The sequence below is a fragment of the Carcharhinus amblyrhynchos genome, chromosome 9 (genome assembly GCF_965287045.1).
Source record: "Carcharhinus amblyrhynchos chromosome 9, sCarAmb.v2.hapA, whole genome shotgun sequence".
Lineage (NCBI taxonomy): Eukaryota > Metazoa > Chordata > Chondrichthyes > Carcharhiniformes > Carcharhinidae > Carcharhinus > Carcharhinus amblyrhynchos.
This window is the reverse complement of record NC_137332.1, coordinates 93,659,815-93,673,071: the sequence shown is the minus strand read 5'-3', so window position 1 is coordinate 93,673,071 and position 13,257 is coordinate 93,659,815. Positions and strand designations below refer to the sequence as shown.

Genomic DNA, 13,257 nt, shown 5'->3' with positions numbered 1-13,257 from the left:
AACACAGGGAAAGTTGGACAGTGAAATCATCTAGAAATTGGTTGGGTTGGGGGAGCTTTGACATAACAAAAGATCTGAAACTGGTCAGTGCTATAGAACCTTCCATAAGAACCAACCTTTCTGAAGGTTCAACTATGGGTGATCGTTCAGGATGAGGCTGGGAAGAAGTGTGAGTGGCTCCAAGTGTGGTGAAAAGCTTCAATCATTCATCGCGTCTCATGAACCTCTGATTCATTCCCACAGGTGAGAAGCTGTTCAAGTGTGGTGTGTGAGGAGGACTGCACAGGCTCGTACGACCTCTGAACACAAAACTGCATCATTTCTCACAGCTAGACAACCAGAAAAGGAACATGGAAGAGAAATTATTCAAGTGTGATGTGTGTGACAAATCATTCTCACAATCCTTGAGCTTCCAGCGGCATCAGAGGATTCACACAGGAGAGAAAGCATTCAGATGTGAGGTGTGTGAAAAATCATTCTCACAGTCATCACATCTCCTGAGACATCAGCGGATTCACACAGGAGAGAAACCTTTCACGTGTGAGGTGTGTGACAAATCATTCTTGGAGCCATCAGAACTCCGCTCACACCAACGTATTCACACAGGGGAGAAACCATTCATATGTGAGGTGTGTGACAAATCATTCTCGCAGTCATCCAGTCTCCACAGACACAAGCGCATTCACACAGGGGAGAAACCATTCACATGTACTGTGTGTGATAAATCATTTGCCACATCACAGTACTTCCGCACACACCAGCGCATCCACACAGGAGAGAAACCATTCAAATGTGAGGTGTGTGATAGATCTTTCACACAGCCCACACATCTCCTGCACCATCAGAGGATTCACACAGGGGAGAAACCATTCAGATGTGAGTTCTGTGATAAATCATTCTCGATGTCGTCACGCCTCCTGAGACATCAGTGCATTCACACAGGAGAGAAACCATTTAAGTGTGAGATGTGTGAGAAATCATTCTTGCAACCATCAGAACTTCGCTCACACCAACGTATTCACACAGGGGAGAAACCATTCACGTGTGTCGTATGTGACAAATCATTTGCTAGATCAGAGAACCTCCGTGAACACCGACGTGTCCACACTGGAGAAAAACCATTCCATTGTGAGGTGTGTGACAAATCGTTCTCACAATCATCCAGCCTCCTGCAGCACCAGCGGATTCATACAGGAGAGAAACCATTCCGATGTGAGGTGTGTGACAAATCATTCTGTTCGTCATCAGATCTTCGTTCACACCAACGTATTCACACAGGGGAGAAACCATTCACATGTGTCGTGTGTGACAAATCATTTGCTAGATCATGGATCCTCCGCGAACATCAGCGCATCCACACAGGAGAGAAACCGTTCAAGTGTAAGGTGTGTGAAAAATCATTCTCACAATCATCGAGCCTCCTGCAGCACCAGAGGATCCACACGGGGGAGAAACCATTTACATGTGAAGTCTGCAACAAAGCATTTTCAGCATCAGCCAATCTCCGCACACACCGACACATTCACACAGGGGAGAAACCATTCAAGTGTGAGGTGTGTGGCAAATCATTCTCGCAATCAACAAAACTCCTGCTGCATCACAGGATCCACATAGTGGAATAAGCCTTCAAGTGTGAGGTTGCGATGAAGCTTTCGTTACATTCTTTAACACTCCGGGGGCATCATTGGATTCAGACAGGAGAGAAATTCTTCAAGTACGATGTTTGTGACAAAACTTTCATCCATTCATTCAGTGGCATGAAGTGGAAGAACGTCACTGATAAGAAGCCATTCAGTTGTGAGGTGTGTGACAAAATCTTCGCACACTCATTGTATCTTCTGGTGCATCATCTCTTGTCGATTCTTTTTTAAAAATAATTTTACAGGATGTGAGCATCGCTGGCTGGGCAGCATTTATTGCCCAACCTTAACTGCCCTCCAATTCAGATGGCATTTGAGAGTTGACCACATTCCTGTTGTTAGAGTCATAGAGGCTTACAGTATGGAAACAGGCCCAACTTGTCCATGCCACCCCTTTTTTGTAACCCCTAAGCTAGTCCTTATTGCCCGTGTTTGGTCCACATCACTCTATATCTATCTTACCCTGTAACTGTCTAAATGTTTTTTAAAAAACAAAATTGTATCTGCTTCTACAACTATTTCTGGTAGCTTGTTCCTGACACACTCCACTTACTGGAAAAATTGCCCCTCTGCACCCTTTTGCATCTCTTTACTCTCACCTTAAACCTATGCCCTCTAGTTTTAGACTCTCCTTTGGGAAAAGACATTGACTATTTAGCTGATCTCTGCTCCTCATTATTTTATAGACTTCTATAAGTTCACCCCTAAGCCTCCCACACTCCAGAGAAAGAAGTCCCAGTCTATCCAGCCACTCCTTATAACTCAAACCATCAAGTCCTGGTAGCATCCAAATAAATCTTTATGCACTCTTTCCAATTTAATATTCTTTCTATAATAGGGTGACCAGAACTGTACACAATATTCCAAGTGTGGCCTTATCAATGTCTGGAAACTTCAACAAGACATCCCAACTCCTGTATTCAGTGTTCTGACCAATGCCAAATGCCTTCTTCACCTCTCTGTCCACCTGTGACTTCACTTTCAAGGAGCTATGAACCTGGACTCCTGATCTTTTGTTCTATCATTTTCCCAACACCGTATTATTAACTGCGTAAGTCCTGCCCTGATTCGGTCTACCAAAATGCATCACCTTGCCTCGATCTAAATTAAACTCATATCTGCCATTCGTCAGCTCACTGGCCCAATTGATCAAGATTCTGTTGCAATCCTAAATAACCTTCTTCACCATCCACAATGCCAACAATCTTTGTGTCATCTGCAAACTTCCTAACCATGCCTACTAAAATTTCATCCAAATTATTAATATAAATGACAAATAACAGTGGACCGACCTTGAGGCACACTGTTGGTCACAGACCTCCAGTTTGAAAAACAACCCTCTACAACCACCCTATTTCTTCTGTCATCAGGTCACTTTTGCATCCATTTGGCTACCTCACCCTGGATCCTGTGAGATTTAACCTTATGCAACAACCTACCATGTAATATTTGTCAAAGGCCTTGCTAAAGTCCATGTAGACAATATCAACTGCACTGCCCCCATTTATCATCTTCGTTACTCCTTCAAAAACCTTAATCAAATTTGTGAGTCATGATTTTCCACACTCAAAGCTATGCTGACTGTTCCTAATCAGTCCTTGTGTCTCTAAATGCCTGTAGATCCTGTCTCTCAAAATACCTTCTAACAACTTATCCACTACAGATGTGAGGCTCACCGGCCTATAGTTCCCAGACTTTTCTCTGCAGCCTTTCTTAAACAAAGGCACAACATACCACCCTCCAATCTTCAGGCACCTCACCTGTGACGATTGATGATTTAAATATCTCTGCTAAGGGACCTGCAATATCCTCCCTAGTCTCCCACAGTGTCCTGGGATACACTTCATCGAGTCCTGGGGATTTATCTGCCTTGATGCACTTTAAGACTTCTGGCACTGTTATATGAACAGTCATCAAGACATCACTATTTATTTCACCAAGTTCCCTAACATTCATGCTATTCTCAATAGTGAATACTGATGAGAAATATTCATTAAGGATCTCGTCCATCTCTTGTGGATCTGCACACAGATGACCTTGTTGATCCTTAAGAGGTCCTACCCTCTGCCTGTACCCTCTGCCTTTTTTGCCCTTTTTGTATTTGTAGAAGCTCTTTGGATTCTCCTTTGCCTTACCTGCCAAAACAATCTTGTCCCCTTTATGCCCTCCTGATTTCTCTCTCAACTTTACTCCCACACTCTCAATATAATCTTCAAGGGATCCACTTGATCCCAGCTGCATGCCATGTGCCTCCTTCATCTTCTTGACCAGGGCCTCAATATCCTGAGTCATCCAAGGTTCCCTATTTCTATCAGTCCTTCACTCTGAGAGGAATGTGCTTCCCCTGAACCCTGATTAACATACTTTTGAAAGCCTCTCACTTACCTGACGTCCCTTTGCCTCCCCACAGACTCCCCCAATTAACTGTTGAAAGTTCCTGCCTGAGACCATCAAAATTGACCTTGCCCAATTTAGAATTTTAACTTTTGGGCCAAGATTCATTCTCCATAGCTATCTTAAACAACTGGAATTATGGTCACTGGTCCCAACGTGATTTCCTCGCTAACGTTTCTGTAACCTGCCCTTTCTTAGTCCGAAGAGGAGGTCAAGTTTTGTCCCCTCTCTATTCGGGCCATCCACATACTGAATGATAAATTCCTCCTGAATACACTCAACAAATTTCTCTCCATCCAAGCCTCTAATATCATGGCTGTTCTAGTCAATGTTGGGAAGTTAAAATCTCCTACCATTACCACCCTATTTTCCTTGGAGCTATCTGTAATCTCCTTATATATTTGCTCCTCAATTTCCTGCCGATTTATTTGGGGGCCTATAGTACAACCCTATTAAAGTGATTTCCCCCTTCTTATTTCTCAGGTCAACCCATACAGACTCAATGGATGAACCCTCAGATGTATCCCCTTTCAGTACTGCTGTGATGTTTCCTTAATCAAAAGTGCTACTCCCCCTCCTCTCTTATCTCCTGTTCTATCTTTCCTAAAGCATCTATACCCTGGATCTGGAGTCACATGTAGATCAGACCAGGTAAGGATGGTAAATTTCTTTCCTTAAAGGATATTAGTGAATGAGATGAGCTCTTCTGACAATCGATAATGGTTTCATGACTATCATTAGACTTTTAATTCCAGATTTTTATTGAATTCAAATTTCACCATCTGCTGTGATGGGATTTGAATCTGGGTCCCCAGATTATGCTCTGGGTCTGAATTACTACGGTAAAAAGTCTGACAACACCAGGTTTAAGTCCAACCGATTTATTTGATAGTAAACTCACAAGCTTTCGGGGTTTGTCCCTTCGTCAGGTGAATGGACCATTCACCTGACGAAGGGACAAACCCCGAAAGCTTGTGAGTTTACTATCAAATAAATCGGTTGGACTTAAACCTGGTGTTGTCAGACTTTTTACTGTGTTCACCCCAGTCCAACGCTGGCATATCCACATCTGAATTACTAGTCTGACCAGAAGCCACTTCAAATCATCTTTCTCAAACTGCTTCTGTCTGTTCTAAAAGGTTTACAAAAGATGTGACTTCATTTACAGAGATATCATTTGAACGTGAAATACAAGCAAGGAAAGCAGATATACATCACTGACATGCTGTGCACTCTGTTTGAAGGAAGTGATGATGCTGGTACAGAGTGTGAAATCTTCCAGATTTAGCAAGAACCAACAGCACAACATGCTCTGGAATCATCAACCAGCAGGGACATTGGGCAGAATTTTCCCGTCCCCCCCACCACAGGAATTATAGCGGATGGGGATGTAAGTGTTCATTGACCTTAGGTGGGAATGTCTGGCCTTGGGGCAGGTGCAGCTGGAAAATCCCGCCCATTGAATCTGTCAGACAAGCTTCTTGCTCAAATCAAGCAAACTCCATAAAGAGATACAACTCTTCAAAAGTAACAGGGAATTGTGATGAAAGGATGGTCTGACACCATCAAGGACACACCTGTTGCTGTCAGAGAGTATTGGACAATCGGGGATGACATGATTGCCCAAGATGGCAACTTGTACAAAGGGACTGGAATCATTATCCCTGAAAAGATGAAAGAAGAGACGCTGAAGCATATACACAGAAACCATCGAGGAATCAAGTCTAGTCTGAGGAAGGAAAGAGAAATGCTCCACTGGTTAAGCATGAACAGTGAGATTAAGAAACACATTAGCCGGTGCAGTGCTTGTAATAAACACCAAGCTAAGTGATCTAAAGACCTGCTCATGACTCTTGACATCCAAGACAAACCATGGGTGAAGCTTGGAGTAGACCTCTTTACTCTTAGTGGAACTGATCATCTCTTCACAGTTGACTATTATTCAGACAATTGCGAGTTAGACCAGCTGATGTCAGTGACGACACATGAGATCATAAAACACCTTAAAACACACTTCAGATGTTCTGGCATCCCTGACGTTATGATGAACGACAATGGCTTTTAATTCATGAGTGAAAAAGTCTGACACTTGATGAATGATTTGGAAATTCAGCACCAATCATCATCTTCGTGCTATCCCCAGTCAAATGGAAAGGCTGAGGCAACGGTGAAAATTCTAAAAGAGTCATCAAAATATTGATTCAATCCAGTACAGATGTGTACAAGGTAAACAGTGACTACCCTTCCAACAGCTAAAAACACTACTGAGGCTGGTAGTGACAGGAGTGAGTAATAAGACTAAAGTGAAATGTCAGGAAGACAAATTTCACTTTGATAAAAGTGCTAATTGGTTGCCAGAGCTGAGAACTGGAGAGTTGGTCAGAGTGCAAATATTCAACACACTCTACAATTATCAGCTCACTTTAAAGATCAGATCTATTGCCACAACTGCAGATATATTCTGATGGACAGAAAGGAGCAGTACAGGACAGAGACTAACAAGAGTAGAAACACAAGAACATAAGAACATAAGAAATAGGAGCAGGAGTAGGCCATCTAGCCCTTCGAGCCTGCCCCGCCATTCAATAAGATCATGGCTGATCTGTCGTGGCTCAGTTCCACTTTCCCGCCCTCTCCCCATAACCCTTAATCCCTTCTCTTATCAAAAACCCATCAACCCGCTTCTTAAAAATATCTAGCGAGGCAGCCTCCACCACTTCAACGGGCAGAGAATTCCAGAGATTCACCACCCTTTGAGTGAAGAAGTTCCTCCTCAACTCCGTTCTAAACCGCCTCCCCTTTATCTTGAGGCTGTGCCCCCTAGTCCTACTGTCTTTTTTGAGCGGGAAGAGTCTCTCCACCTCTATCCTATCCATCCCATTCATCATCTTATACGTCTCAATGAGATCTCCCCTCATTCTTCTAAACTCTAACGAGTACAAGCCTAGTTTATTCAGCCTCTCCTCATAGCTCAATCCCCTCAACTCCGGTATCAGCCTAGTAAACCTCCTCTGCACTCCCTCCAGGGCCAAAATATCCTTGTGCAGGTGCGGCGCCCAAAACTGCACACAGTACTCCAGCTGCGGCCTCACCAATGCCCTATACAGCTGCAGCAAGACCTCCCTACTTTTATATTCAATCCCCCTCGCTATGAAGGCCAGCATCCCATTCGCCTTCCTGACCACCTGCTGCACCTGCAAGCTGGGTTTTTGCGATTCATGCACAAGGACCCCGAGGTCCCTCTGCACCGTCGCCTGCTGCAGGTTTTCGCCACGTAAGTAATAGTCCTTCCTACCATTCTTCCTACCAAAGTGGACCACCTCACACTTGCCAACATTAAATTCCATTTGCCATTTCCTGGCCCATTCGCCCAGCCTATCTAGATCCTTCTGCAGACTCTCCACACCCTCCGCACAATTTGCCGTTCCCCCAATCTTGGTGTCATCAGCAAATTTCGACACCCTGCACTCGGTTCCCTCCTCCAGATCATCTATATAAATGGTAAATAGCTGAGGCCCCAGCACCGACCCCTGGGGCACCCCACTAGTCACCATCCGCCAATCCGAATAGCACCCATTGACCCCCACTCTCTGCCTCCTATTTGACAACCAATCCTCTATCCACGCTAACACCCTACCCCCAACTCCATGTCCCCTGACCTTCTGCAATAACCTCTTGTGAGGTACCTTGTCAAACGCCTTCTGAAAATCCAGAAAGACCACATCCACCTGCTCTCCTCTATCCACTGCCCTAGACACATCCTCATAGAACTCCAGTAAATTTGTCAGACACGACTTCCCTTTAATGAAACCGTGTTGCGTCCGCCCTATCAAGCAATTCCCTTCAAGATGCCTCGCAATTTCCTGCTTAATGATGGATTCTAACATTTTACCTACCACAGACGTTAAACTAACCGGCCTATAATTCCCCGCCTTTTGCCTGGCACCCTTCTTAAACAACGGCGTAACATTAGCCGTTTTCCAATCTTCCGGCACTTCCCCGGAATCCAGCGACGTCTGGAAAATAACCACCAAGGCATCCACTATCACCTCCGCCATTTCTTTCAGAACCCTCGGATGCATTCCATCCGGTCCTGGGGACTTGTCCACAATCAGCCCCTCCAGTCTGTCGAGCACCACCTCTCTAGTAACAGTAATGTCATTAAGACCCTCCATTCCTACCACCTTTCCATCGCTAACACCCGGCAAATTATTCACGTCCTCCTCCGTGAAGACAGAAACAAAAAAGTTATTCAAGACCTTCGCCATATCCCCATCCCCTACCACTAGCTCCCCTTTCTCATCCTCTAAAGGACCAACGTTCACCCTAGCCAGCCTCTTCCTTTTTATATATTTATAAAAACTCTTGCTATCCTTTTTTATATTAAGTGCTAGCCCAGCCTCATAGCTTCTCCTACCCTCCTTTATCAACTTCTTTGTCAATCTTTGTTGACATTTAAACCTTTCCCAATCCTCTTCTCGCCCACTGCTCTTAGCTACTCTAAATTCCTCCGCTTTTAATTTAACACTTTCCTTCACCTCCTTCGTTATCCACGGCTTATTACCTCTCTTCCTACTGTCCTTTTTAACCATCGGAATAAATTTCTGCTGAGCACCAAGAAAGATCTCCTTAAAGATCCTCCACTGCTCCTCAGCAGACCTACCTTCCAACACATTCCCCCAGTCCACATTCGCCAATTCTTCTCTCATCCTACCATACTCCCCTCTATTCAAACAAAGGACGCGTGTCCGGGAACCCACTTTCTCCTCCTCCATCTGCACCAGAAACTCCACCATACAATGATCACTCTCTCCAAGAGGATCCTTCACCGCAAGGTCCCTAATTCTACCCGCCTCATTACATAGCACCAGATCCAAGATAGCTTGCTCCCTCGTCGGCTCCAACACACACTGTTCAAGGAAATTATCCCGGCAGCATTCCAAGAACTCCTCCTCGAGCCCACCTCGTCCAACATGGGTCGACCAATCAATATGCAGATTGAAATCTCCCATAACTACTGCCGTCCCATTTCTGCACGCCGCACTTATTTGCGTGTTAACAGCCCGCCCCACCTCCAGATCATTATTCGGGGGCCTATAGACGACACCCACCAGCGTCTTCCTCCCTTTGCTGTTCCTAATCTCCACCCACAACGATTCCACTTTCTGCTCTTTGGCTCCGATATCATCCCTTGCTACCACCTTGATACTATCCTTAATCAGCAGAGCTACGCCACCCCCTCTTTCCTCCTGCCTATCCTTCCTAAACACTTGATAGCCCTGTACATTCATCTCCCAGTCCCTGTCACCTTGCAGCCACGTCTCTGTAATGGCCACCAGATCGTATCCATTTGTGTCGATCTGCGCCACCAGCTCATCCACTTTATTCCGAATGCTTCGTGCATTCAGATAAAGCGCTTTCATCCCAGCCTTCACCTGGACCCTATTTGCCGTAACGCCACCAATTGGGACATCCTCGGCCTCTTCCCTTACCTGTACCCTATCCTTAACTTTAGACCTCGTAGCGTCACCTACCCTCGCACCCTCCCCCCCCCTAATTAGTTTAAAGCCCTGTCTACAGTCCTCTTTACTCGATTCGCCAACACTCTGGTCCCAGCACGATTCAGACCAACCCCATCCTGCCCGAACAAGTCCCACCTACCCCAATACTGGTGCCAATGCCCCATAAATTCGAACCCATTCCTCCCACACCAATCCCTGAGCCACCCATTCACTTCCTTTATCCTGTCAACCCTACGCCCGTCTGCACTCAGTTCAGGCAGTAGCCCAGAGACGACCACCTTGTCGGTTCTACTTTTTAATTCCATTCCCAGCTTCTCATACTCCCTCCGCAGATCCTCAGTCCGCACTTTGCCTACGTCGCCAGCACCCACATGTACTACAACGACCGGGTTCTCACCCTCCCACTCCAGGTTCCTCTGCAGCCCAGCTGTGACATCCTGTACCCGAGCACCAGGCAGACAACACACCCTTCTGTGCACTTTGTCATTGTGACAAAGGACAGTGTCAATACTCTTCACCCCACTATCTCCAATCACTACTACGTTCCTTTTCCCCTTCTCTTTGCCTATGTCCTGCTGCATCACTGTACCGTGTGCAGTTTGCTCACCAACCTCACCTGCCTTGTCCTCTTCCAGACTGGAAGCAAGAACCTCAAACCTGTTATGCAGATTAAGAGGCTGAGGCCTCCGCTCCTCACCCCCCTTCCTCCTCCTCCCAGCAGCCCCCTTTTGTCCCTGACCCTTAGATTTAGCCAGTCTAGGGGCACCCTCTCTCCCCCTGATGAGCCTCAGTGTCTGTAGCTCAGAGGCCAGCTCATCCACCTTGAGCTGGAGCTCCTCCAGCAACCTGCACTTACTGCAGACATGGTCACTGGGAAGGACCCTGGGGTCTGCCAGTTCCCACATCATACAGAAACCACACATCACATGCCCCTCCATTATTCACTGTAATTTTTTATGGGAAAAAATTTTTTTTCCTTGTTTCTTGCTGTAGTAGTTTTGAAAAAATTTTTTTTCCTTGTTTTTTTTCAAACAAACTCACCTGGCCTTTTTTCCCTCAAGCCCTTTTTGATATTAAGCCCTATTAACTCACTCTGCTTCCCCTCACTCCGCTGCCCGCTCAGATGCTGCCCGCTGTCTACACCAGGCCTCCTTTTAAACCTGGCGCTGATTTAAAGCAGGCTGGTCCACAAATGCCTTTTCACCACACCCTCAGAATTCTTAAAGCAGTAAATACAATAAATAAATGCTTTAAACAGTTCTACAAAGAGTAAAGTGCTTTAAACTTATTTTAAACAGGTTTTTAACAGGTAAAATCTTAGCTCTGTCTCTCTCTCTCTCAGCTCCAGCAAACAATGGAAGGCTTCACCGTGTGGCCCCTTGATAATTAAGCAGGCTGGTCCACAAATGCCTTTTCACCACACCCTCAGAATTCTTAAAGCAGTAAATACAATAAATAAATGCTTTAAACAGTTCTACAAAGAAGGAGGATATAAATTACTCTCTTTCCCCACTTCCCTTTCCAGTTTTTATCATTCCTTCCAGTCCTCTGGCTCATGAAGGGGATTCCTTACTTGCTGATAAAATTGATAGGCAGAATGAAGTTTTTCAGACAACATGGGATCAGTAGGAGGTAAATGATTTTAAGACAAGCGAACAAACAATTTTACACGTATGTGAATGCAATAAGAGAGTCAAAACAAGTAATTATGATTTTAAAACATATATGCTGCTACTTTAAATGTAATTGTTCACTTAGTCAAGCAAAGGTATTGAAAGGCTTGGTGCTAAATTTCAACAGTTTAAAGCCAAAAGTTGGGGAACTGGTTAGTCAGCAGTCGTCTTATCAGGTGGATTGCTGAGGATATGTATTTTGCAACATTAATGAATAGATGCATTCGCTGCCCAGACACAAGGATAGAAATGCCCCTGGTTCTGGGAATAACATGACTACACAACTTGGCAGTGAGCCAGTGGGAACGTTCAGTTTGACCTGTGGTAGCATCTGCCATTACTAGGCAACAGGGATGTAGTTAGTGTCAAATAGGGAGGCCATGTCCAGACTTGGAAGGACAAATAAAATATCATGCTATTAAGTATCATATGGTTGGCTGAGTACTTGACAGAGATTTGTATTAATGCATGACTGTTAAATGAAATTGATTTAAGCTAATGAAAGGTGGAGTTATTAATTAGGAAAAACTATAATTGATCTGTATTTGACTGTGTACATCAGATCTTTCAGAGAGATTGTAGAGCTCTGTTCCCAAAGCTAATTAACCCTTTTGGAAGTCTCCGGTCAGCTGTATGTCTGTTCTATGTTAAATAAATTTTGTTACATCTTCGTACAGAAATATTTGCCTTGTGAGTTTTGAATGGTCCAAGTTAAGACAAAATTGGCCACCTTGAAATTTCCCCACAACATGGCTCTTTGTTCTCCTCTCTCCTGTGTCGTTCACTGCCCTATTCCTCTATCTCCCTCTTCTAGCTTATCTCCACCATCTTTTCATATCTTCCTTTTTTGCTACCTCTCTCTTCCTTTTCTCAATTCTCTCCTGCTTTCCTCCTGCCTCTCCTCCTCTTGAATGGTGGAGCAGGCTTGAGGGGCTGACTCCTGCTGCCAATTCTTATGTTGAATAAATCGATGTTTAATATTTCGAAAGTTTAATTTACTTTTTACAAAACTTCCATTTGAAATTTCTGATCCTTTGAATTATTGTCAGATTACCTTGATAAAACCAACAAGGAATATTACTAAAACAAATATTTTTAAAATTGTGGCAACTAATTGAAGCAGTTGTATTTAAGGATTGTGATGTGATTGATTTCATGATCGGTATAGTGTGTAGACAGGATAATTTCTTCATTCATTGTACAACACATTTTTGTTTCAATAAATGGTGATGGTGGGGGGGCTTTTGTACAGGCAGCACAGAATCTCAGGAATTTTTAACGTGGTCTTGTAAACAACTTCGATCCATGTTCATTGAATAAACTGGAGTTAGTCTTAAAAGATCCCATACTACATTGTAGAAGAGGAAGGAAGTTATTCCTGACGTTTTGGTCAGTATGTGTTACACAATCTACTTGTCAAAAGCAGTAATTATCTGCTGTTCGTGGAAACTTGCTCTTGTTGTGAAAATCTAGTTTATAATTTCTCTGTAACTTATATTTTTAGCAATTAAAATGTTCAGTGTATATAAATCAGGTCACCTGTTTGAGAAACTGTTAATAACTCTGATATAAATGTAATTGAAAACAAACTTGGAGTTTATTACAGTAAAAAGCTAGTCTGTGTTTATCTTCCAAGGTCAGGGGTAGAGGTGTGAAAACATTAAGCAACAGAGGATCATCTTTAAGTTTGTAATGGAGCCAAAAGTTTGACACTTAATTTAATAAAAAATTGAAATTATGGGTATGGTTTCCACGTGAAAAGAATTTGAGTGAACATGGGGGTTTGTTCATCGGCCCAGTGAGCCCAGAGAGAAGACTATCACATGCAGTAATGTTAAGTAAGCATAGGTTTGGGTAGAAGGTTATTTTGTTCAGTTTAGCTGGCTGCTTGCTCACAGAAGACAACTGCAGTTTGGTCTTGATGTAGACTGCGTCTTGCTTGATTACGAGAAACAACAGGAGATGATTGTTCATCAGGCATGCACATTAACCAGAGAAAATATTAACTTTATTGTGCACTGCAAGGAA

The 13,257-nt window shown here is 44.0% G+C and overlaps 2 protein-coding genes across 2 annotated transcripts in view; one reads left to right on the top strand and one right to left on the bottom strand.

The window, feature by feature from the left end:
• The window catches only part of LOC145348030 (uncharacterized), a 65,830-nt gene that overhangs the window by 27,697 nt on the left and 24,876 nt on the right, over window positions 1-13,257 (bottom strand). The window lies entirely within an intron of this gene.
• On the top strand, window positions 351-1,720 carry LOC145348026 (uncharacterized). Its single transcript, XM_080196135.1, has one exon. It carries the CDS (start codon window positions 351-353, stop codon window positions 1,620-1,622), a length of 1,272 nt encoding a protein of 423 aa, XP_080052261.1. The 3' UTR covers window positions 1,623-1,720.